The 26,819-nt window shown below is 44.4% G+C and overlaps 1 protein-coding gene across 5 annotated transcripts in view; it reads left to right on the plus strand.

Annotated features, from left to right (window-relative positions):
* Nucleotides 1-26,819, plus strand: part of LOC138526199 (cohesin subunit SA-2-like) — a 2,217,157-nt gene that overhangs the window by 330,702 nt on the left and 1,859,636 nt on the right. For all 5 annotated transcript variants that reach the window (XR_011283519.1, XR_011283520.1, XR_011283521.1 and 2 more), the window contains exon 7: nt 12,077-12,281. Coding sequence is in view for 2 of the 5 variants with exons in the window: in XM_069636632.1 (XP_069492733.1) it covers nt 12,077-12,281 (205 nt within the window). In the remaining 3 variants the exon portion in view is untranslated. The remainder of the gene's footprint in view (nt 1-12,076; nt 12,282-26,819) is intronic.

Consider the following 26,819-nt stretch of genomic DNA (forward strand, 5'->3'; position numbering starts at 1 on the left):
TAACTGTGCAGTTTCCACCTTAGTGCTTGGGATGGTTCTAAGTCCTAATGAGTTCCTAGCGATGAAAGCAATTTCTCCACCTCTTGAGGTGCGATCACATCTGATGATGGAGTAATCAGTGGGGATGGCCAATGAGAGTGCCGGGCCGGAAGCCGCGTGCAGCCAGGTCTCGGTGATGGCATGAAGTCAAGTTCCTGAGTTTTGATAAGATCAGCAATGTCCAGAGCGTGCGCAGCTAGGGATCTTGCGTTAATCAGGGCAGCTTTAATTAAACCAACGTTGCTTGATGAAGCTGTGATGGTTTGAGTGTGATGGTGCGTGATTGAGGTGGCCGTTTGTGGAGGCGGGCTGTGCGTATGAGTTTTGATGTATGGGCTCAGGTACATGGGGTGTCCCTTCTTACCCATAAGTCTAGATCCTAATCTTAGGTTTCTAAGAGTGATAGGACATGGTTGGTTAGGTGAGGGTTTTTTGGTGAAATGGTCGAGCCATAGGGCCGGATCGTTGAGGTAGATGTTGTATTGAGGTGCAGTACTTTGGTAGGTATCAGGAGATCTGTGAGAGGTGGCCATGGGTGAGGTGTGCAAGGAGCTAGGTGCAGCTAAATCGGGAGGTGGTATGTGTGATGACCTGGTAATTGACCAGACTGAGAGTAGTACTTGTAATGAGGAGAGCAGTGACCTTAGGGAGGACCAGCGTGGTAGCATGTTACCGAGATTAGAGAGGAAGGGCCGCTGGGTCTGTGAGGCAGTTAAAGGTAAGCGTTACAGGCACTATTTGGCTAGGCAGTGCGTGCTCTGTACGAGCAATGCAGTCTAATGAGTTTAAGACAGGTTAAGTCTACTTATTCCGAGTCAAGCAATGGGGGTGCATCGGATCAGGCTACACAGGCAAAGCAAATACCAAAGCTTGCATATACATTAGCATGTTAGGCAGGGAACAATGCAGAATGCAAGAGGCGTGATCTAATTGTAACGGTGCAACAATTCAGGCAGAGAAGACATTCTAGTGTTTGCAGCAAGTATTGGCCGATCAGGTAAATGTCAAGTTGAAAGGCACGGCAGAGTAAGGCAGGTACCCTGGAAATAGCTTGGATCATGTGGACATGTCTTACGCGGAGCGGTGCAACATATGCAGGCATAGATCAAGGTGTGGCGCAGAAAAATTGGGAATACACAATGAGCGTATCAGGCAGGCAGAGTAGCATATATCATGGAGCTAACAAGTGGGTCCAAGTTGCGGTTCTGAGCAAGAGCTCAATTATTTCAAAAGCGAGCAGGGGTTGACAGCATAGTAGTTTCAAGGCAAGCACAGGCGAACAGAGCCGCAAATGAAAGTGGTGCCGTGGTCATGCAATGGGAAGGTATGGGCTGGGCGGCAATGAGAACAGACATAGGCAATGCAAGCAAATAAGGCGCTGAAGTGGTGCGATCACTTGGTGGTAAGCAACCGCGAAAAGGTAGCGACTAGGGTTCAAATATGTAGTCGGCTCAGTTGATTAAAGTCAGAACGCTCGTAATAGATGTGCAGACTTAGTACAGAGGTGTGCATGGAGCAGGTTGCTACGTTGCTACAGCTTGTCAAGTGGCGTATGTGATTATATTAGCATAGTCAAGGCATTACCAATATCAGGATAGATAGTATGTCAGCTAGTTCAACAGGCAAGATAAATGCTTGTAGGGCAGTAGGCACAGAGTGGACAGCTTATATAGATATACTAGGTATCAAGCTTGTGGGAATAAGCATAGCATTTGGAAGCACTGGAATAGTTGATAACGTTACCAGTCTTACTTTCAGGATGAGGAGAGCGCTAGTCCATAGGTTCACAAGGAGGAGAGTCAGCTGTGTAACCATAAGCAGGGATTGGTGCAAGGTGAAAAAGGGCATAGTGTCCAGGCGAACGGCGAGTAAGGCTGAGGACAGGCTAGGACAGGAGTCAGCCTTGTTTCACTGGGCCTTGGAGAGAGTGGGCCGGCAGGTAGCTGAAGAAGGGTCACCAGCCAATCGGGACTCAGCAGCGTCTGCTGGGTGGATTAGGCAGTGGATGCCTCAAATGGGTGGCGGGCAGCCATCTTTGAGTGTGCTGGGCACCACATGGTGAGCAATGGTGGAAGCATGCACACGGTGCTTGCGTGTGGAATATTCCAGGAGGGACAAGTGTGCCAAACCAATTGTAGAGGGCCACGTAGTTAGGAGCCCTATACTTTGTGTAACCAATTGATCGTCTTGTATTTAATGAAGATGACCCTTTACTTGGAAGGGACTTAGTTGCCCACCTGACGTAGACACCCAATCACAACTCACAGCTATATAGAACGTATACTTAGATGTTCCCTGAAAGCCAACCACTGTTACTCGTAGGTTTTTGTAGTTTGCCACGTAACATTATGTCGGTGATGACGAATTTTGATTATAAAAGCTGTATTTTTTCTAAATTGTGTCGAGACCGTGCTTTGCGACGTCAGATGATGTCTGTTGTAATTCCCTGTTTTAGATAACTGATATTAAAACAGAACCAAATTTTGCCAACTTCCTGAGTCGTTTTGACTATTGATGTTTGAGTAATATCCGCATCCCCGTCCACCTCTTAAGTATTGCTGCCTCGTCTTAAAGGACTGAGGTCCCCGAGTTCAACACATGTGGGCAATGGCACCCATCACAAACATGCCGCACCACATGTTGGGTGGTCCACTGATGAGGGCTAAAACTGCAATAATGTAACCTGAGTGGTTGTCAACATGTCAAAAAGGGACAGTTCAGTTTCACCCCTGACAGAGAACATCTGTTTCAGGTTAACCCCAAGAAAGATCCACCATCTATAGGCTGCGTGCACACCTATTCCAGACAAAGTAACTACATTGGACCCCATTATAAAGAAGCACTGGAATGTTTTACAATTTGACACTCCCACCTCGGGTTTATTTACCGAATAGCCCATGTTTGCTTCAAGGAATGCTAAATCTGTTAGAAACCAACTAGTACATGCTGAATTGAATGTGGAAACTAACATTACCAATACAGTCAGAACATTCCCGTGTTATAACTGTCAGCATTGGAACAATCTGATCAAAGGCCCTTCTATTTGACACCCCCATAGTGGGAAAGAAGTGAAATTGTCAAGTTATTCTACATGTGATTATACCAATGTGATTTATGTTTTGAGCTGCCCCTGTGGGTGGACTGCATTATGTTCATTTTACCACCAGGAAAGTTAAACAAAGATGGACTGAGCATAAATCACAAATCAGGACCAAGAATTTGAAGTCCCCAGTAGCCAGTCATTTCCAAGAAAAAATGCATAGTAGCACAATTAAGATGTGTAGTCCTGGGACAAGTGAAAGCAACAAAGAGGGGTGGTAACTTGCTACAACGATTTCAACAACGTGAAATAAACTGGACTGAAACCTTGTCATCCCTGGCATTGCAACTCATGAATATTGATTTTGACCTTAACTGCTACATTTGTGTATACATTATATGTCTTTTGGTCTCTGTAGCCAAAAGATCCATTGTGTGGATCTGTAAATCGCATTTAATGTTCAGTACTTATCCACAATATCTAGATGTGAGCAAGATCTATGGGTGATTCAGCGAGTGAATTAGCACTTGACCATTGTAACGGACACTGCTAAAATGGGGTACTGTATAATTGGCCTTGATGAGACCTATTACTAATATGTGGTTATCTGCTGTGATATTATTGGGCTGAATGTAAGAGACATGAGGGTAATTACTAATTTCCACATTGAACTGTCCCTTTTTGACATGTTGACAACCACTCAGGTTACATTATTTCAGTTTTAGTCCTCATCAGGGGACCACCAAACATGTGGTGCGCCATGTTAGTGATGGGTGCCTCTCCACTTTGGGAGGTGCACACCAGACGGGAAATTGCCCACATGTGTCTTTACTGCATTACTTAACTTCATGAAATTAATTGTTGTATACACACAAATGCTGTGCGATTTTGTCAAGGGCAGTTGGTCTTTTCTCCTGCAGTCTCTGAATGCGTCATTACTATTCTTAATATTGAGCAGTTTGGCTCGAATTTGCAAACAAAGTAGGTTTCTCCCTTTTAAAGATGGTGCCTACAAAAGGGCCTTCTACACCACTCGGTGGAGTTGATGATGTAATGATACTCCACAGCACGAGATACATTCCGGCTGTGTTTCCGCTTCACAGTCTGGTGAACATCGGGTTCAGCACGCAGAGTGTTTAGGGATTTGCTACCTCATTGCAAGCATGAAGTTAATGGTGAGAACCATCCTTCTTGGGCACTTTTTCTGCATATTTTTTTTCTGTCCACGTACAGTGGTTACACGGGAGTTGACTAGGATTATATGCTTCATTAGCACAGGTGACACTTTCCAACTGTGACAAACGGTATTGTATGAACTATGAGTAGCACGTAACTGGAGAGCGGGCATACTCCCTTTGAATTGACACCAGCTGCTTAGTCATATAAGAACAGGTACGTGTTATAATTGTTGGGGATGTAGGTAGCTATAAACTGATTTTATAGAGGGAGTGCTTGACGGTGTTATTTGGCACCTTGCAGGCTGGCTGTGTTTTGGAGCACTATCTGGGAAACGTGCATCCGAGTTTTACTTGAAGTATGTTTATTTCTTTAGCAGTAGACATTTACAGTCGATACGGGTTTCATTCTCGTATGGCTTCGTGATTGTAACCCTCCACATTACGTATTCTTGCTGGATTTTCTTAGGCACTTAGCAAGGTTTATTCCCTGAAGATGAGATTTAGTTCCCGAAACGCTTTGGGCCAAGAATGCTATCCTTGCATTTAGGTGTCAAATAGGGGCTAGGTTGACCGTTATGCGTGTGTTCCGGTATGCTTTGGTCAGTTTTTCCCTATTACCTTTCGTACATTGAGTTTTCTTTGAATTGTTTTGTTCACTATGCCTTATGTTAATTTCTATATATTTGCATAAAACAGCTCTCAGAAATATATGTATATGTATTATTTTTTTTAATCTGTTTATTATTCAACAACTTGCAATACAAGAGAACACTGACTCAGCGAATCCCCCCTCCTCCCAAGTCCATCTAACGGGTGTTTCCCTTTCTCACATATACATCAACAATGTCCACGTATATTACCTTTCCTGCATTTCGCGTTGCCCTTTGTTGTGCTTTTCTCCCCCCGTAATCACCAATCGATCTTCTCCCACCCCCTCCATCAACCATCCGAAATTTGAATTCCAGTCTCTTAAGTTATCTCCTCTTCCAAGTTCGATTCAGTCAATCCTACTTGCAAGAAAAAATACTGTTTGCAAGGATCCCAGATGTCTTTAGGTCTACCCCATGGGTGAACTACCATTCCATATTCGTTTTCCATTTCATTATAGTGAAGAATGTCCCCTTTCCATTGTTCTTTTGTAGGCCACAGAGCCCTGACCCATACCATCGCAACCCTCCTTTTCACCCTGCCAGCCTCCTCACTCGGCATGTAATTTGTTTAGTATGTCCCAGCAGAGCCACCACCACTGTAGGGTCCACCCGTTCCCCTATAATGTCACTTAGTGTCTCAAAGACCTCCTCACAGCTGTGAAGCATGGGGGGCAGCTCCATGCCACATGGAAGAAGCCTGCCAGTGTAGCTGTGCATCGAATGCATTCATCAGGAGTGTCAGAAAAAAACTGTGTGAAACCATGGAGGTGTAGTAGAATTGATGAAGGAATTTAAATCTACTATTAAGAGCAATTTTCTTACTTTTCTCACAGCAATACGCCACACCTCGTCCATTATAGCTGAACCTAACGTCATCTCCCATGATGACTCTGCCCATCCCGTCCGAGTCTCCAGTATTTTACTATAGAGCCTGGATACTATTCTGCTATCGTCCACCATTCCTATCATTTCATCCATTATAGAAGCCGTCTCTGGTTCCTTTGGAAAAGTTGGAAATAAACCCTTCAGGGAGTCCTGCAGCCACAAATATAAAACAGATCCACAGGTGTGACATTCCCTTTATCCTTTCACCCCTCTACTGTTAGGAACTGTCCCTCTGGGAATAGGTCTCAAAAACATTAAATGCCTAGCCGTTCCATACAACACACATATCTAGGTTCGCTGGTTAAAAGTAAACCTGGGATGTGGGTAACTGGTAGGAGAGTATAGAACCCCCCAACCCCTCCCCTTTCTTTCAGTATGAACCCACGCTCTACTGGTCTACTCCTCCATGTTCTGTGATTTAGATGGCCCTACCAGTAGGCGTTAGGATAACCGCCCGTAGTAAGGATGGTGCCACAAGGCCCCTTTCTATCTTGTCATGCCTCCGCTCAATCCCATCGCCAAACCAGTAGATCAAAAACCCTGCCTTGGCAGCCTCATAATGTGCCTCCATACCGGGTAACTCTAACCCTCCTTTCTCCAATGGCGCAACCAATTTCTTCCAGGCTGCATGCAATGTTTTCCCGCCCAAATGAACCGGGACTGGACCGATTTCCCCTCCCGAAAATAAGATTTCGGTACCGCTAGCGGCACATTGACAAACACATACAAAAATCAGGGCAGTAAAACCATTTTTTCTAGTGAAATCCTCACATAGAGATTGAGGGGAAGCCCCATCCATTTCCCCAAGACCATTTTGGTGTGCTCTCACACTCTTTCATAGTTGCGTCGATATAAAGTCTCTTGGGAATGGGCCAAATCTATCCCCGGATACTGAGTATATTACGTGTGCCACTTAAACGCAAAACCATCATTGAACTGCCTAGTGGATTCAGTGAGTGGAAAAAGCACCGATTTTGTAGTATTTATTTTCAATTTGGAAAATTCACCAAATTCAAGCACATCTGCCATAATCGGGGCCAGATTCTCTTGTAGGTTCTTGACAAAAATCACCATGTCATCTGCATATAGGGATAGCACCATCTTATGATTATACAACTGTATCCCTCTATGTATATGACTATCAATAATTCGGCGAGTGGCTCATTCGCCAGGGCAAATAAGGGTGAAAGAAGGCACCCCTGCCTTGTGCATCTCCCCAGCGAGGTGGCTGACGAAAGTTGACCTTTCACTCTAGTTTTGGCATTTGGCGAGGTGTAGTGCAGTGAGACCATGGACATACATCTTTCTCCCATTCCCATCCTCTGAAAAACCGTGAAAAGTAAAGGACATTCCACTGAATCAAACGCCTTCTCTGCATCCAACAGTGCTGCCACCATAGAGTCGGTCGGGCACGCCACCAACATTAAACCAAGCGTGCGACGCAACCCATAAGCGGTAGAACGTCCCAGGATAAAACTGGATTGTTGGACTTTGACGCATTTTTGCATCAAAAGTTCTAGCCTTGTGGCCTGCAGTTTCACCAGTATCTTGTTGTCTAAGTTAATAAGCAAAATTGGGCGCTAGAAGAACATTCATCCGCTGCTTTCCCGGGTTTCAATAGTACAGTGACCACTGATTCTCTCATGGTATTCGGTAACTACCCCTCCTGCAAAGCCTGCTGATATACCTCTTAGAGATGTGGGGCCAGCTGCGATACAAAATACTTATTCAACTCGGCAGTAAAACCATTTGGGCCGGGAGCTTTCTCGGATGACAGCGCCTTAATCGCTTAGAGGATTTCTTGCTCTGTAATGGGCAGTCACAACCATTTCCTCTCCTCCTCTCCACACCAATAGAGCGTCACCCGATCAAGAAATGCACTCAACTTGGACTGGGAAGCACAAGCCTGCAAAGAATAAAGGCGAGAGTAGAATGCGCCAAATGCCTGAATAATGTCCCTATCCGCATTATGCAGGTTCCCTTGCCCATCCTTAATAGACGTGATGTGTGTTCTAGAGGCACCAACTTTGGCTGATCTCGCCAGTAGTTTACCTACACTGCCTAACAGCTGCTTTCCTCTGCAGGAACCTCACCGCCATCTAGGCTGCTGCCCTAAATCTCTCCAATTCTTCTCTAACTATTTTATGCTTAGCGGGGTCGCCCACAAAGTCTTCCTCGGCCTGTAACCACTGAATGTGTGCCTCACTATCCGCTAGTTCTCCTTGTATCAGTTACAAAGTCCCAGACTCTCTCGATATACACTCTCCCCTCACAACACACTTAAATGTTTCCCATACCACTGGATACGAGGCGACCAAACCAATATTATCAGTAAAAGAGTAATCAATGACTTGTGTAATCCCCATTGAAAACACTGTCAGATAAACCTTCACTTTTGAACACCCAGGCTGGTCTCGCAACTATTCGCCCCGGCACCTCTAGTACCATCACCACTGCTGCCTGATCTGACATTGTGCGCACCATGTTATTGCTATACGTATAAGCCTTCTCATCCCCATGCCTTGTCCTACAGGTATCATTCAGATTCCACTCCCAGCACAACTCCTTTCACTTATTGGTCGATTTCATAGGAGGCCTCTATATCCCCCCAGTTCTATCCTGCCACGGCTCCAACACTGCATTAAAATCTCCCACCCACACAATCACGCCAGGCGGCACCTGATCTAGTTACTAAGCAATCCATTCCAGTGCGTCCACCGCATCCTGATTAGTAACGTAGTAGTTAATGCAATTGCCTGCCCATAAAACCGTCTGAATTATGTATCAATATGCAAACCCATCTGGAATAGGAGAAATAAGAAGAGAAGTATCAGTGACAGCCCCAGCCATGCCCGAATCGTGAGGTCAGGTACGTTTCTTGTAAGAACGTTACGTCAACGTGATAACATTTCATGTACAGTAACACCTTGCGGGCCTTAGATGGACAATTCAACCCCCTGATATTCCAAGTCATACACTTCAGCACTCTAGCCATGGTACTACAAAACATCCATATGCATCCCTGGGTCTTTCAATATACACCACTTCAGCAACCCAACCGTGAGTCATATGAATGTCCCCAACTGGTCCACCTTCAACCACCCCCCGGTGCAACCATTAACACACAAGAAAGAGAGTCCAAACACCAACCAAAGGCGATTCCCCAAACCACTGCTCTCTCCAAAAAACAACCCAACCCAACCCACAACAACCACCCCCCTTCCCACTGGCAACCCCAACATGCCAGTCACTTCCTCCCCACCAAAAACCATTGGCTGTCTTAAGCTTCCGCATAAGGGCACCCTAGCGCCCAGCCACCCTTTGCACCCCAACAAATATAATTGTTACCCTCTTGCCACCTCCAAAATATATATCCCATTATTCGGTATCAGCATGGTGAATCCCACATCCCCCACTCATTGTTCCCTCTACGCCTTTGGGGCTCTTGCAGCGCCTTGAGGAAAGTATTGGCTTTATCCGGGGTTGGAAAACACAGTGCCCGCCCCTCATGTTCCACTCTGAGTTTAGTGGGGAAGAGCATGGCGCATATCATGACCCTCTCCCTGTGCTGCTTTCTGATGTCAGTATATGTCCTCCTGGATGCCTGCATCTTATCTGAGAAATCTGGAAAGAGCCTATAGGGTCTCCCTTATATGTCAGAGGTCTCTTCTCCCTGGCCTTTCAAAGAGCGAGATCTCTATCCTGATAGTTCAGCATCCGGGCTATGATTGGGCAGGCCAGTGCACCGGAATCGGTTTCTTCGCATTGGTTATTCGATGCGCTCTTAACACAATAAACACTGCTGAGAGGTCCTCACCTCCCAGCGCCTCACATAGGATCGATTCGACCCACTATCCATAAATTGTTCCTTCTGGACCTAGATTCAAGATCCTCCTGTTTATGCGCCTGTTTATTTAAATCCCTTTTCACTTGGACAAGCTCCCGCGTTGAAGTTGAAGATTCATCCTCAACCGTAGAGACCCATCTTTCAACCTTGTCTAGTCTCTCCCCATACTTTTGCAAGAGGACATGCATTTGGTCTACTTTACATTTCAGAGTATCCATCTTCCCATTAACGATTGTATACGGGCCTGTAGCTGATTGAACATCGTTTTGATATAATTTAATGCTCCACTGGCATCTAGTGGTGAGGACTGAGAGCTTATACCTAAGGAATCCTCCATCATTTAGTGACTTTTGACCTGAGCAGGTGTCTCAAATTGTAGCTTCGATTGTTGTTAACCTGCTTTACCCGATTTGGACATCTTGCCGTGCCCCAGGTTCCTATTCTCTATTATGCCCTGAATACCTCCAGAGTTTTGCAGGAGTACTGGTCTCAAGGACACATCCAATGCTCACAGTGTTCAATGCAGGTCTGCCCCGTGACCTTGAGTGGATGCCCTCTGCAGATGGCAACACCCCTTGAAAACCCAAGAATAACGACAGTACCAAGAATCACACAGCTGCTGCTGCCGCCTCCCTCCCGGTGCCATTATCTCACCAACACGCCCTACAGCGTATTATAAAGACCAGCATCCTTCTGTGTGTCAAGGAGGGGCGAGCTTGTGCTAAATATCCCCCACAGGTCACCGCCAGCCTAGGTGTCCTGGTTCCACACTCCGATTCACACCCCAGTTGTGCTGTTGAGCACCCTACCTAGCGCCCACGCAGCAGCGTGCCTATTAGTCATGCAGGATCAGTGTAGACACTGCACATCGAATGGGCTCACCCTCCTGGGTTAATGTCAGACCACCCGTAATGGTGAAGCCACCGGTCTCAAAATCCGAAGCACAGCTCCAGTAGATCCAGTGGCCTGTGTAGTTACCTGGCCAGCAACACTACTTCCACAGGTATTGCCACTTTATCCACCAATAGCTGCTAGAGGGTGACACAAGTCTCCTCCACCTGTTGTCCTCTTGTCACTGTAACTCCTTATGGCAGGCCCATACAGGTGCCCCGTTGCGCTGACCTCAGGCTTTATCCAATGAGTCCTGCAATGGCTCCAGATTTAGGGCTCCACTATCGTATGGAAAGCCAGGTGCTCCCCAGCCTGGGGTGCAGACCTCAACCTACTGCTCTCTATAAGCACCTACAGGTGCACCCCAGGCCGCAGAGTGTCACCCACCAGACCATAGGAGTGCGGCATGTCGCACTCCTTGTCCGCTCACCAGGCCCCTGCAATGTAACTCCTTCACTGTTTACCGTTCCACGGGCAGCCCACTTCAGACCTATGGGGATCCACAGACTCCAAATTCAGCAATGAACGCCACACTTCACACCAGTGTGTCACTCACTCTGGTTTTTCTTTCCACCAGCAGCTCCTCAGCCAACGTTGGGATTGGTCGGTGAATTCCGGATTTTTGGTATTGAAGTTGCCGCTGCCAGCGTCCCACTACACCTGCCTCACCGCCTTCAAGAGCTGCCAACTGCCATCCCACAGCTCCGCTTCCAGGCAGGCTCTAAGGTGCTGCTCTGATGCTTGTTTCCCTGGCATTCTCTGCGATCTGCTTTCCTGCAGTGTTTGGCTCACATCACTGGCTGCTGTCTTGCTCTGTCTTTTACTGACATGGATCAGCTTGCCGCCCCTCTGCCGTGGGATGTGTCCCCTCTGCACAGGCTAATCGTGGTCCACCCAGCACGTCAGTTTCAGCGATATCTGCCAGCTAGCGGGGACTCCAAACTCAGGGCAGGTGTGCTCACCTCACCGCCGCTCACCAGGTCCTCTTGGCGTTCCCTGCTCTGGGCCCGCTTCTCCTTTAGACTGCTTCCCCAGGGCAGCACTGCTCGAGTTCCCCCTCTCAGAACTCAGCTACGGTGTAAACCGGGACCATCGGATTTCTCAGGGATGAGCACCGAACGTTCATCTAGCAGATGCTATGTCATCTGTTATGCTAGCGAGTGGGGAAACGCCAGGATATTTTCGAGGTTGATCAGGGTGCGCAGGAGCTCACAAGCTCGCAGCCATCTTGACTGGGCTCGCTAACTCCCTCCCAGCTCTCAGAAATATTGATTTTCTTTTCATGAATTTTCTTTTATAAATATCTTCTTAACATCCATTAGTGTGCGTAGCCGTTTCTCTGTCCTCGTTCCATTCAGTGTGCCGTTTGCTTTTTGGATGGTCCATGTTGAGACATTCGTTGTGCTTCACTGACTAATAACCATCTATTGCCTAAAACAAGAGCTTGTCCTGCATTTAAGGAATGATATCAGTGTTTTGTAGCTAAAATTGACAGTCCTTGCATTGCACGTGTTCTAATAATGTATATTATCGTTCTGTGACTTAGGATAACGAAAATTATCCACTCATCAAGCCAGGGCCTTACTGGAAAAAGTTCAAGACCAATTTGTGTGACTTCATAGCGATGCTGGTCCAAGAGTGTCAGTACAGTGTCATCTATGATGGCTATTTAATGGACACGATCATCTCCCTGCTCACAGGACTGGCTGACTCCCAGGTCAGGGCATTCAGGCACACTAGTACCTTTGCAGGTCAGTAAACATTACATAACACGCTTTGCATTTCTTTGTCTTAATGTGTTTGCCCATGTTAGATGTGAAAGGGCGATGGCTTTGAGGGTTGTCAGCATTTGTTTGAAGACCTCATTGATATGTGATTGCAAGGATTCAAATATGTGTTAAAGTAGCCCCAACTGTATGACATGAGAATTGTGCAACTAACACAGGCATTCTTGCACTATGTAAAGACAGATTGCTACAGTCAGAGGGCATTTTCAAGGATGTAATTCATATGCCATTCCTTTTTACTGATTTTCTTTTTTTTCTTCCTCAGTTTATGCTCCCTTTTTTCTATCACTTTTTCTAGTACTGTTTTCTTTTCCCTCTTTTTAAATGTCTGCATTTTTCTTTGTTCGTTAAAACGTTCACCTTTTATCTTTTAATTTTGTTGCACTTTTCTTGCTCCGATTTTAATTTTCTGTATTTTGTATCTTTTCATCACGTCCCTCTTATTTTTTCTGAATTTACCATTTTTTATTCATTTCCTTTTCCCTAAAGGACACCCTTTTCTCTCTTATCTTTCCTTTATGCTTTCCTTTTAGAATCTGAAACGCTGTAGATAAAGCCCCTACTTAGCAGACCCCTTTTAGTTTGCTCTTTCCTCACCACTTCAGTGACTGAATCGCACAGCAGTCTCTTTGACTTGTATAGAAAAGGATTTGAAGTCTGCCCTTTCTTTCTATTTTCTTATGTGGCAACACACAGAGTGTGCTGGCAGACAGTACATTGCGTGCATTGTGTGCACTGTGTGCATTGCTCCTCCTGCTGTTGTTTTGTAATGACACTTTTAACAGGGGTCTTCCTACTTGAGTTCAACTAGAGGATTTTGTTCAATACCTATTACTTTTATAATTTTAGTGAACAAGAGTACATGCAAAACATAGAAATAAAATAACCTCCCTCATTCAGTAAAGTCGTCTCTGCTTCACAACCCACATTAGTGCACCAACATTCAATTTTCCTTGTACGATACGCTCCCGCCTCCCTCCCACTTCCCCCCGTAAGTGGACTTGACATTTGTCATCCAAACAGTTTCACATTCTCTCTGTGGTTGATTCTTCTGGTCGGGTGACCTGGACATATTTCTTGGGATCATCACAGATTTCCTATTTTGCCTGTTTTTGCGACTTTCCCCTTGCCTTTAAGCATCAATTCCGAATCCTGGTAGTCTGACAAAAAGGAACCCACTCCAGTAAAGATTACTCAGGCTAACAGTGCAGGGGTCAGGATTCCATTAAAGACACAGAGGTAAGCATTATGCTTAAACATCCTTAATGCTAACTCTTCAGAAGCCATGAAAATTACTTCAACCAAACCTCAACTAGAAAGCACAACTAGAGGTCTAAAACTACAATTTCCAACAAATGTCCCTGTTAGGTAATTGTAATCCAACTTTGTTTTAGCCAATCCATGTTCTCAACTCCCAACATATCCTCTGTTGTCCAAGCCAACTCCTCGTCTTTTGGTAATCTGGTACACTCTACTTCTTCACTGGAACCTCTCTGTAGAACCATTGAATGAATAGTGCGCTCAAAAATATTATTGTCCCGAGCGTTCGGACATGTGGTTTTAAGCAAACTGTGATCGATCGTAAAAACATATCCTATGCACCTTACCTTAGTTTTCCTCACTTTCACACATGCAAAATCAAGCAGCTGGGTTCGTTCATCTTGTGCTAATCTTATCCGTTGCTGCATCGCCCTAACTTGAACTGCCCTCGTGGCACTAAATCATATCCCCCACCCCTGAAGCTGACATCACTATTCCTAGCGATATTCTCCACCTATTTTCATGACGTTACTGGGCAGCGTAGCCAAATGCGCCCAGTCATCACCTACGTATAAACGTCAGTCGACTCCGAACCCGGAATATCAACACACACATCCTCTCACAGCGTGTCCCAAATCGGAATAGAAAACACTATTTTTGAAGGAAACACCAATACTCTGCAAATTATAATGTGCTATTATTTTACAATAAAAGCTCCGAGAACATCCGTCAATTTCGATTTTCAACATCATATTTTATTTCGTTGTCTTCGAGCATCAAATCTTTATCATGAGTCACACAGTGTTCCGTTTGGTGGAAGAAGCGCATTCGATGCTCCTTGAATCGCAAGGCTTTGGCATTAGCTTCTTGCTAGACCACCATAAGTGACGGATTGCTCCTCGTGGCTGGTACCACCAAAGGGCATATAGGTCTGCGGCGATCGTCCCAAAATAGCGTAATACTCATCCATCCGGTGAGGTGAATCTGCCACTGCCGGGTTAAAGAACCCATCAATAGGTGTCTGGAAACTATGACATTCGCAGAAAGGGAGAATGTAACTGTGTAAAAAAACATGACAAAAATATATTTCAGTAGCTGTTCTTTATTCAAGTTTATCGAAACCTGATAATGAACACAAACCAGAAACAATGGAAACACAGAGAATACATTGTGGAAAGTTGGAGTCTATGATATGCTTCAGAGTTTAGTGCTGTGGATTGTTTAGTTCGAACAACACATAGATGGATTATAACGGAATATTAGCAAAGAACTTTTGGTGCTGGACTGCTCATGTGCCCGGGACAACGACAAATACATACAGGTTGTGTTTGCGTGTAGTCACAATATGTCCCAACCAACAACCCATTACAATGCAAGCAAGCAATACCGATCAGAAAATGAAGCCTTGACTCATTTGTCTATAAGCTTGTTGACAGTCAAACTTACATTATATTTGGTATTTCCATTGTCTTGGCGTAACGCAGAGTGTCCGCTCAGACCAACGTTTCTCATATAATGAAATTACATGTTCCTTTGTCCAGTTTTAAAATGGTGTACCTTATCATTTTTGCGGATATGAAACGTCACAGCATTCTTCAATCCATAGCGAATCCACCCTTTCTTTCAAGGTTGAACAACAATTGAACCGTGTATGCTAAGTTTTGTTTTCCCGAAGGAAAGCCACAAATCAAAAACATACTGTACAAGAAGCATCAGTGTGAACTCCCCACAAGCGACTTGAAACGCTGTGACCTTCAATCCATGGCAGCGATTAGCCTGGCCGACTAACGTGGCATTTGAAATATGTTCGAAAAATAAACGAATTGTCAGTGTTTGATACTTGCTAAAGGCAACATAGAATGGCTGTATTTTCCATGAGAACTGACTCGCGTGGAGCTGCCAAAGGGTGGAGGGGGCTGGCTGTGCACTGCGCTGGGAGAGGGAGAGGCAGATAAATCGGCAGAGGGGCAGAGGCCTAGAAAAAGATGGCGTTCTGAAGAGACAAAATGGAGTCCACTCAATAGACATTAGTAATGCTTTTATACACATATAACAAGGATGGGAGATGCAAACATATGCAATAGGGGTGGAGATGACTCCCTTCTTAGCTCATAACTCATTTACTTATAGCGAGAAATATGCAGGGGGAGGTGGAACTCGCGGCCCATCCTCCAACATTAGTGATTTAGTTCTTTTGCGACAGTTCCAGTCAGGGTAAGTAAAACAGATAAAGAGGAAACCATTTTCAAATAGGCCCAATGACCTCTCTCTACTAGGCCTGAAAATCCATCTCTACGCAAATGCAGCTCTGCAATCCACAGCGCCTAGCTCAGCCAGCCCGCACCATTTCCTCCCCATTGCCACTTCTCCGTGGGCCCTGTTTTTCGCTGAGGAATGTGCTCTGCGGATCACGGAGACACTGACAAGTCATAAATCCAAGTGCCCTTCCATCTCCACTGAATTTCCTGTGCACTAACAACCTACACCCAGGCCCTGCATTTCCTTTCATGCTGATATCCATGCTGATATCCATCTGACCCCGCCCGTGCCTTGATCAGTGACGGACCCACAAGAGCTGGCCGAAAGCGTGAAGGGGGAAAACAGAGTTACTGTATGGCAACCTACAATAGGCACTTCTTGCGAAAATAAGTTGACAAAGAGGATACATTTGAAAACACAATTTGGACGCTATGGCCACCTATGTCGAGCTTTACAGACACCACGCAACCACAGACATGCATGTTATCTTTCGAGATTTAAATGAATGATTCATAAACAGGATTAAATATGCATAAATAAATACTTTTTAATACTTTTAATAGCTTTGAAATTCGAGTTTAACAGCATTCCACTTTTCATGTACAATGTACAAACATTGGGAACATATCCCAACAGTTATATTCAGCACATTAATGACACAGCTGCAAATCATTTGTACCGGGAAGTCAACTGTTCAGCGAGTTCCGCTTTAGGTGGACAGGGCTTGTTTGCAATGTTTTGTGGCAATGTATGTGCCCTAGGATTAAAATCATGATCGATTCCATGAGTATGCATAGCCAACACAGTCAAAATGAGATCTTTCACAAAATCGAATTCCATTTCCTGGTATATTGGCTTGGCCACCCATTTTTTGCTTCATTTTGTAAAGGCCAAGGTGTAACGAGGCATCCCAAAGTTTCCTGCAGTTCTCGAATGTTCTCTCCCTAGGTTCTCCTTATGTGCTAATATCGCTAGTAATGTTCGAGCTTGCATTCCGTCTATGACGAAATGCAACCTTTTGGGTCTGTACTTTTGGCACATATTGTGGAACACCTCCACATCTCCGGTATGACAGAATTCTGTGAGTCCCTTTAGGTCTCTTGAAAGAGTTTTATCAAACACGATCTTCTCAAGAGCTTTGTGTGGAGGTGATGATGGAACCAACCACTTCTTCTAGCGTTCCTGCTCCTCAGATAAAGGTCCATGTGCGCATTTGTGAAAATTTAAGTTTTCTGTCCATGAGTGAACGTTGGAAAAATGGTGCATCAATGAGCGCCATTTTTCAAGTAGAATTTCCACAGACCCATCACACGTTTTGGAGCTCCACCAAAGATGTTTGCTGAAAGACTGAGACCACTGTGAAATTATTTTGCACACCTTTTTTTTACCAGCAGCAGCAATTTTTTTTATTCACTGATTTGATAACGTGCCATACATCAAATTGATGACAAATGTTTGGAAACTGCTCTCGCATGGCCTTGGCTATTGAAACAGGTCTGTCAGTGGCTATGAGGTCTATTTGCATTCCCCTCGATTGAAGATGTTCGACGGATTTTATAAAACTGTTTCTCCATGGCCACAGATGATTTACATTGGGTTACCTGCACGATCTCCAAACTCACAATTTTTGTAGTTTCCATGTCTTGAAAGTGGTATGTGCAGTACTTTGCTAAAAATCCTGGGCTATCACACTGTTTGTCGCCAGCTAGCCTGAACCGTTTTCCAGAGAATGTATTTTCGATTGACATTTGTTAAATTTTCCACTCTTGACTAATAGCGGGGAATAAGAATTCCCTTTCATTTTTGTAGTACTGTGTTTTATCAAGGAACTGAACTCCCACAAATTGACAGAAACTGGACAAGTTGTTTTCTTGATTTTCTGTGAAACCGTGGTCTTCTCTGTAACGACCGCACCAGCAAGCTGATTCGCCACCTGTAATCCATGTGCCTCCACTTCTAATTCCACACCTTGTGTAAATTCCTTGAACAGAATATTCATTAAAAAGAAAATAGTCAATCGTATTGGAAATTAAAAACTTTCATCGCACACAGCGCTTACACACATACCCTCGTAAACAGTGTACGTCATTTTGTCAAAATGTACATTTCAAATTTCACCTGATTGATGGTAAGCGTACTTGATAAGAGATCACAGTGCAAAACATACTGATTGCATTGTTGCCCTCAAACATTTTACAATGTATTCTGCATTAGGGAGGAAGTGTAACATTAGAACTGAAATCATAAAAGTTTGAAACGCTGCATGTTTAGATGAATGTCACTGTCTAATAGTATCTATGTAGGTTGTACTTTCTTTCATTCAAGGGAACTGTCGGTACGCATACCTCATACTCTGGACCTGCTCCAAAGGATGATGTAATTGTAGTTGAAATACCAGCATCCCCCTATAACACAGTACTTGTTTTAGTACGGATGAAAACAGCTAAATGGAACAGAGACAATGGGATGCAGACAATTGTACATATAATGAGAAACCCATAAATGACACCTAGTGTAAAAAACCGACTGGATACATAATAGATTTCATATTATTTTAAATTCCAAGCATAATACATTCTGGTAATAATTGAAAAGTGAAATAAAATTACCTGATAGGCTCTTGAAGTTGTTGTTGACTCCGGAAAATAAATGTATGCAGAATCTTGCTCCTTCATTTTCAATGCATTGTGACACAGTGGCAAAAGGAAAAATAAGATTTGCATTAGATATGTGGGAAGATCCAACTGTCTAGAATATGAACTTCTGCAAGTCTTTTGGGTTCATAATTGGTATACTGGATGTGCCGGTGGTTTGGTCAATTGCCAGGGTCTGTGCTTCTGTCAGTAAGCTCTCCTTAAAAAATGGACATGTCAGGCAACCGATTACGAAAAGATTATGCTTCTTTTGAAGGGCAATATGGTATTGTTTTTTATGGTCATGTTTACTTGCTTTGATGCCCCATAAAACCGTGACAGATGTGTAGTAAAATGTGATATAGTTAAAAAGTAATAGAATCTGGTAAATATGCAAACTTTAGTAAGACACGTTTACACCGAAAGCACCAATCGGTCCATGTAGTTACCTGTTCAGTACCCCAACGCCTATAGCTAATTCATCATCAGGGAATCACCTGAGGCAGCATGAGCATGAATAGAGTGGGAATTGCATTTGGAAGCAATTTACGAGACGTCCTAGTCGATGTTTTTTTGTATACTGCGATTGGTCGTACATATCTTCTGTAAAGTGTAGGCTGCAGATGCGGAATCGATTGGTCCTCGAGTCTCCCAAGACAGCCTGGGCTCTACTTTCAAGCTTGTCCGCCGGAAAACCAAAATGTCGAACCCATTCTCTTATTAAATCAATAACCCTCGGGAATGTATGCAGGATTGTGCCCTTACTTTTGTCATGGCTCCTAGAACGGCAACCGAAAACATCTGTATAAAAAAAGTACACATAATTACAAAAAAATTGTAATGCATGCATGAGATTGATGGAATTGTATCAAAGTTTTCTATGATATGTTTGTTTTGGTGAAAGAAGCAAACCCTGTTTGGCGTAGTCGAATACACACTGGGATAACTTTCATACAGAATTGATGTAACGCAAATCGGAACGTGTTACTCGTCCGTTGAATGTACTTTCATGCATCAAAAGGAAACATGCTTATAGACATGCTCAGAGAAAGATGCGATTCTATCATAATTGACACTGATGAAATTTGCTATATATCGAGATCAGAACACTTTAAACATTAGCCAATGGTAAAGTCATTGCGATGAACGAACATTTCACTACTGGGTACATTCGGTCGAAATAGATAGAAATTTTGAGATCAGAAAGAGATGATTACAGGGAAGTTAATAGGTGACCTGCCCTTACCTTGACTAACAAACAATTAGATTCAGCAAGCCTGGGTAGTTAGTAGCAGGGGAACAGGTAGCACGATCAAGAGTTGACTTCCACTACTTACAGATGTTCACAGGTTGCACGATCACGAGTTGACTTCCAGTGCTTACAGATGTTCACAGGTTGCACGATCACGAGTTGACTTCCAGTGCTCACAGATGTTCTCAGGATAAATATTAAGGGGTTTATAAAGAATTAGACAAGTGGGAGTGTATGTGAATTAGTGACATGTTTCTGGCACTGTCTGATTCAGGGGAGCCTTGAGACACTGGGCCTGGCTAGGCCATGTGAACAATGGCCCCTCTGCGGAAGTTAACTTTGAAGTGTACATGGTGTTTGACACCTTGACGGTTCCTGCCCTGCCTGCCCCCTTGGGAGCACACGGCCACAGGTTCGAACTGTCATTGATACTGGAGGGGGCATGGTTGCCCATGAGGCATGCAGAAAAGACCCGGAACACTGCTGAAGGGAGACACACTTATGTGGATTGCAGGGGCGCAGTCTGCTTCAGGGGAGCCTGGAGACACTGGGTCTGGCTAGGCCATGTGAAAAATGGCCCCTGTGAGGAAGATACCTTTGAAGTGTACATGGTGTTTGGCACCTTGGCCGGTTGCACCCTGCCAGCACCTCCTTGGGAGCGCACAGCCACATGTGCGAACTGCCATTGATACTGGAGGGGGCATGGTTTATTTCAGAGGGGGTCAGCGTAAAAGGGCACCAACCATTGTTGCATGTCCCTCATAGACAAGTGAGCGTGTCCTTGATTCACTGAAAAACTGAAACAACTAGTCATAAAAAAGATTTGTATTTTATTGCTGGTGTTGATGGCACAAATGTACTACAAATTGTATACTTCTGGTTGCAGTACAGTGTGGGAAAATCCTCTGTACTGACCGCTGTCACTGGAGAATTTGGCTCGGATGGCTCCAACGACAAAGGCGGTTATTACTCGTCAAACGCGGTATCCAAGCCTCCCATGAAGCCACCATGTAAATAAACAATAGGCCACCAGCCTGTACCACATGTGGAACAGAAACATACATAATGTATTTAAATGAACCTGATAAGTGTACAAACCTTATTTGAAAATGCACCCTGTATCCTATGGCATAGTTGCCCATACAAATGTTACTTCATGGATCAATCAACTTGGGCTTTAAAGTGTAGACACATTACAAAAATGAACACCCGTGCAATCCATAACAGAGGAATGTTGTTTCTTGGTTGTACGTGAGAGACACATAAGAGGACCACTATGATTTCTTCAAAGCGCAAGAAATGTATTTAATTGCCAGACTATATTCATTTGTAAGTGATAGATGTAAGTTACTACAATATAGGAGACAAACATGAAATGTTAGTGGCCTCAGTGGTATCACATCTGGAGTACACTTACTTGTTACTTGGATTGCGAGGGCGAACTGTTACGCGATGTTCGTGCATAAGCACCATCTTAATCCTCAACATGCACCTTGTGAGGCAGGCTGCCCTGGAGTCATGCAGCTCAGTAACGCATATCGGTGGCATGTCTTTTTCCGATATGTAGGCCAAGCATCCAGAGTGTCCTCTGCAGCAGCAGTTCTCCTCCTCGCTTGGTATTACCTCGCACAGATTGCAGGTACACCAGGTGGAAAAGTCTTCCATGCTACTAGGCTCAGGCTCATTATCCAGTGATTCGTCCTCCCAACTGTCGTCCGATGCCCCATCGTTTCCACATCTTTCTCTTTCAACTTATTCCGCCTCTGAATACTCCGGCTCGTACTGGTACGGCTGTATTGTTGCCATTATACGGCAAAATTAAAATCGATAGTAGTGATAGTACTAGTATCTGTTTGCACGGGCTGTAAGCAACGAAGAGAGTTGAACAGAGCAGAAACGAGTCACAGGCTATACAAAAAAAAACAGTGAAACGATTGAAAAAGCAACTTTGATGTTGTGTGATGAAAAGCGATCTGTTTATACTTATTGAGGAAAGAGGCATCCTGCCATTTCGATGGAGACACATCATTAGCTGGGGCACTAGAACGTTGACACGAGACGTGCATTTGTGTTGTGAAATGGGCCGTACGCGTCTAATGATGTCAGCTTCAGGGGCAGGGGATATATTTTAGTGCTGCCAGGGCAGTTCAACTTGGGGCGATGCGGCAACGGATAAGATTAGCACAAGATGGCTGCGCTCAGCTGCTTGATTTTGCATGTGTAAAAGTGAGGAAAGCTAAGGTAAGGTGCATAGGAAATGTTTTTACGATCAATCACAGTTTGCTTAAAACCACATGTCCGAATGCTCGGGACAATAATATTTTTGAGCGCACTATTCCTTTAACTGAATTCTCCCATGAACTCTTGACAAAACACACTGAAACCAATGAACCATGCCACTACAGGATCAACCTCCTCCTGCATTGTCCAGACGATGGCTTGCAGAAATCTGTTCATCCACCTCTTTAATCTTCTCCTGAAATGACAAAACAGTTCCATTAAGTATGGAAGTGTATGGAAGCGATACTATCAAACTTACTACTACCTTTCACCCTCTCACATTATCCCTTCTATCGGACAATGGTCTATCCATACCCATGCATCTTAGTTGCGTAACCTGGGCGGGATAATGCTCGCCTCCATTTCTTTAAAAGAATCCAGACTTCCTGTGATGCAAGCCTGGATAATCTCTGTTTGATGTCAAGACCATAGGTGACCATTATGCTTGTTTGAAGCTTTCCATTACCGTAGATGCTACTGTTGAAATTGGCTTGAAGTAAAACATCTTAAAAGTGTAGTCGTTCAACCAATTAGCCGACTTCAAGATGACTTCCAGTCTAGCTCCTGCTGAGAATGCCCTATCAGTCATGGCCCCTCTCACGGAGTGTGCCCTGAATACTGATACATTTATCCCTGCTTACTCCATCACCTCACTACCCTAGGTAAAGAAACTACTCTGAAGGGTTCCTAGGTGCAATAAGCTGTTGAATTACGCTTTGCGGTTTGAACTCCCTTCTTACACTCTCATAAGCTTTATTGCACTTAGCTACACAGAGCTTGCTAGCTCCTCATTCCTGGTGTCTGTCCTCGCACAGGATTTCCAGTATACGGGTCTCCAAGGGTTTTCTGCTCATCACCTGTCAGCCCTCCCGAGGCACTGACTGACTGGGCTGGCAGACATTTTAAGGCTGATATCTCCTATTCTTGTGTGGTGTTTAATGATGCAGAGTGCACCAGAGGAAACATGACAAATTAGGCATGTTGCGTCAAAGCCGATTGGTGACTTCTCTGCTGTTTTTATCACCAATTCAGTATAACAAAGGTTGAGGTGATTGGCTCTCCTCCAAAGACTGTTTGAATACTAACGAGTATGCCAATACTCTGTCGTGAAGCAGAAGTAGCTCTACCTCCATTGTTTTTATTTTGTTTTATTGTATTTGGTTTGAATTAAACCTTTACAAACCATCATAAAATAAGAATACAAGAAACAAGATAAAACTGCACACTTAAATAAAGTAAACAAGGCAATTGCAAAAAAGCATACATTACATAAGATGAAACCATCAATAAAGTCTTTCATAATAAATCTTTAAACGTACCCTACCTAGATCGTAGGCTCTACCTCCATTTATTGGACTATAACCGTGCATCCTCTGATGTTTCTCCAAACAATTGCTAATTTTTGGTTTTGCCGCATTTGGTGGCGCGAGCCACCTATGTGGTAAAGCATTGCTAAAAGAAAAGAGAGAAGTATGGGTTCTGAGAGCAGTGGATTTGGTCGCCATGGTAATGCAAAATGCTCAGGTACGAATTCCCTGAGTCACAGAATGTTCATTTTTTTGTTGTGTGACCATTTCAACCAGTGAAGAAACATCACTCAGTCGGGTGTCACATCTAAAATCATGTGTTTTCATCTTACTCAGGAGCGTAGTGATCTTCCTCTGCTGGCTGGTCACCCCGCCCCTCTGCAACCCCCTCCCATCATGGCAGTCAGAAGACTTGTGGAGACGTGATGTGAGCTCTCCATGTCGGCACAGGGCCTTGCCCAGCCTATCCTGCATTCGTTTTTTTTTTTAAATACGAAGTGTCATTGACGAATGTACGAATTTATTCTAAGAATGCGTCTTCTCCATACCCGCCTTCCTCTGGCCCAGGGACTTCATGGCCTCAGCTGGAGAGTGGAGCGGCAGGACGGCATCTGCTGAAAGGATTTTCACACAGGATGCTCATACTTGCCAACATTCTGCGACCAAAAAATGTAGGATTTTTCAAGTTTCAAAAATGACATCACAGGAAATTACAAAACGTATATTGTTGGCATCACTGGAGCATTCTAAAATGCACAACCCATCAAACAGCACAACATCGAAAGATGCTCAAATGTTTAAAATGTATAATTTTGAATGGTAAGTTAACACCAAATTCAATCGCCTAATTTCATAGAAGGTAATCACACAGAGCTGGTAGGTAAGGTTTGCCACTGCTCTGTAGCAGCAGCCTGGGCAGTACATATCTTTTCCTGCAGTGCAAGATGAATAACTGAACAACATGGAGACTGATACCCTCCTCAGTCTGATAGGCGGATGCTGTGTGATGGTGGTATGCTCTGCCACTTGCCTTCACTGGTGGCTCATCTAAGGTCTGTCCCGGCGAGAGTGCAGAGCAGAGTCATGTAGCTGTCAGGTCAGTGGATTGATCTGAGCCCATCACTCACATTTATCACTTTCCCGCCCACCACACAGACAGATTAATTGTCTTAGAGTCCCCTAAATTACCTACCACTGTAAAAAGCAGTAGAATTTGTCGCTCAAATCTGTAGGTGGTAGGACTGCTTAAAAAGCAGTAGCCTACTGCCTAAATCAGTAGGGTTGGCAAGTATGGATACTTTAGGAAAGAAAAGCACAGAATGACTCTTTTTCAACGAACCGGAAGGGCACTCGGTCAACTGTGTGGGTTAATACACTCACAAAGGCAGTCCATGCGACTCTTGCTAACAATGCACAACGTTTATGCAAGGAGTCATAGGAGCAAATGCCCAGTGGGTGCTCCGAGCTCCCTGCAGATCAACTCTGCAAAACCCAAATATTCTCTTGGGTCGTGAAGAGGTTGTAGCCAGTTGCCTCGCCTGTACACCCAGATTGCCCACCTGAAGGCTGGAAAAGCAAAGCTTGGGGGCGACCGTCTGGGTGCAGAGGTGGGGCTAGAACCACCAATAACCAAGGTGTGCAAGAAGTCGGCGTACTCCCTGGGGAACTGGTGCCACTTCATGATGGAAAGAAAACAAGGTCCGTAGAGGTGTGGGAAGTAAAGATACACAGGATGCATTTCTTCTGGCTTGTCCTACATGCCTATCTTTTACTTCAAGTCTGTCCTAACCCCATGCACTCAGACCCTACACGGTCTCCAGCTTTACCTTGTATGGGCTCTATTATTCGTTTTGGCTATAGCACAATCTCTAAGGTAAAACTGTTGTGTTGGCATAGAGCAAGGGAGAAATGGCATATGAGGAGGTACGCACAGCTTGCAGATGTTGTTTGGTTATTTACCCACCCTTTCACTGCCCATGGCCATGCTAATCCCTATAACCATTCCCACCCCTAGCTGTCCAAAAACATCCTCTTGCGCTCTCTCAGATAGCTTTAGCATGCAGGAACATCAAATATTGTGCTCGAGGCGTCTGCCACAGTTAATGGCTTGAAGGCCTTAAGCAAGTGTGCCTTTAGCACTTAATTTAAAGCAGTATGTGTGTCCTTTAATGAAATTCTATTAAAAACAAGTACTGGCAAAGTCAACAGTGTTGTCTTGTCTATAGACATGAGCTAGGGTTTTGCCAGGCACTGCTGGTACATGCCCAGATACTTGCACCATTGTGCTACCATTCATGGCCCGTTTGTACCATTAGAGCAGAACCTGGCAAATGCCTATCCCATGCCTTCACGAAAGGCAAAACTGCTGGCATTGCCAATACTTGTTTGTAATGTGAACATTTTGGTTCAAATGTGTTCCTTTGTCACTCACTTTTTAAACAAATGTTTTCCCTCGATTGTGTGTCCGTCATATCTCCATTGCTTTTTGCATTTGCTGTCTTATTAGCTTTTTTACTTTGTTTTTTTTCACCAAATTATTTCTGGCATAAGGATTATTACCCTTTTCCTTGCCATTCCCTTATAATTTATTGTCGTTTGTTTAATAGATTTAAATAAGATATAGTATTTATCTCATGTAAACAGTATTCTGTATCTATGTAGTTATTCCCAGTTATACATGGGCAAGGGGAAACCTGTTTTTCTGCATTATTACTTGAGTGTCACTGAGCCATGTGCCTCAAGTCATGTGCTTTAAGTGGGGTAGGGCCTCAAGTCATATCAGGTGCTGCTGTCATTTTGGATTCACTTTTCAGCATTTGTTGGCCTCAGGTGAAGATGGAGGGGCTGTCTTTTATCTTGGTTGCTGTTAGGAAAGATTGCACCAATGTGTAATTTTCCCTCCATTTGTGGACCCCCCAAACATTTTGCTTTTGTTTGGCTATCCTATCCTGACATTTGCCAGTGGAGCACACCTTTCAGCTGTGCTCCCCTGGGCTTTTGCTCACTTGTTATGGGGAAACTGACCTGTCCTTCAGTCTGTAAGTACTGGGAAACTATTAAACTTCGACTATGTTGCCATTTCTTGGTAACTTTTTAACAGTGCGCAATGTACCTTCCGGTACCATGCGCTGGGGTCCTTTTTGTTTTATGGCCCTAAACACCCTCAAAGTATTTTTTGGTGATTGTACGAGTGTGCCCGGGACAAACTGGTGGCAGCAGTAACTTTTTTTTAAAGTGTTTTACTTCTTTGTACTGAATCACATCGCGTTAACCGCGTTTGGTTCAAGACTTTGGCCAGGTCTAAAAGGGGCTGAGCCACAAAGTCGTTTTTTCTGTCCCATGGCCATTTTGTACCTTGCCTTCACCCAGGTTGAGCAACCCGGGTTTTCCTTATTTGGACATGCAGCCTCCTGTGAAAACCGATCTCTTTTGCAAGCTTCTGCATGTCACTTGTGTGCCCAGGAACCGGGCTGGGACTTTCTGGTCCCAATCCACACTACTGGTGCAAGGA

Source organism: Ambystoma mexicanum, chromosome 7p (assembly GCF_040938575.1).
Source record: "Ambystoma mexicanum isolate Mex_15411 chromosome 7p, UKY_AmexF1_1, whole genome shotgun sequence".
In the NCBI taxonomy this organism is placed as follows: domain Eukaryota; kingdom Metazoa; phylum Chordata; class Amphibia; order Caudata; family Ambystomatidae; genus Ambystoma; species Ambystoma mexicanum.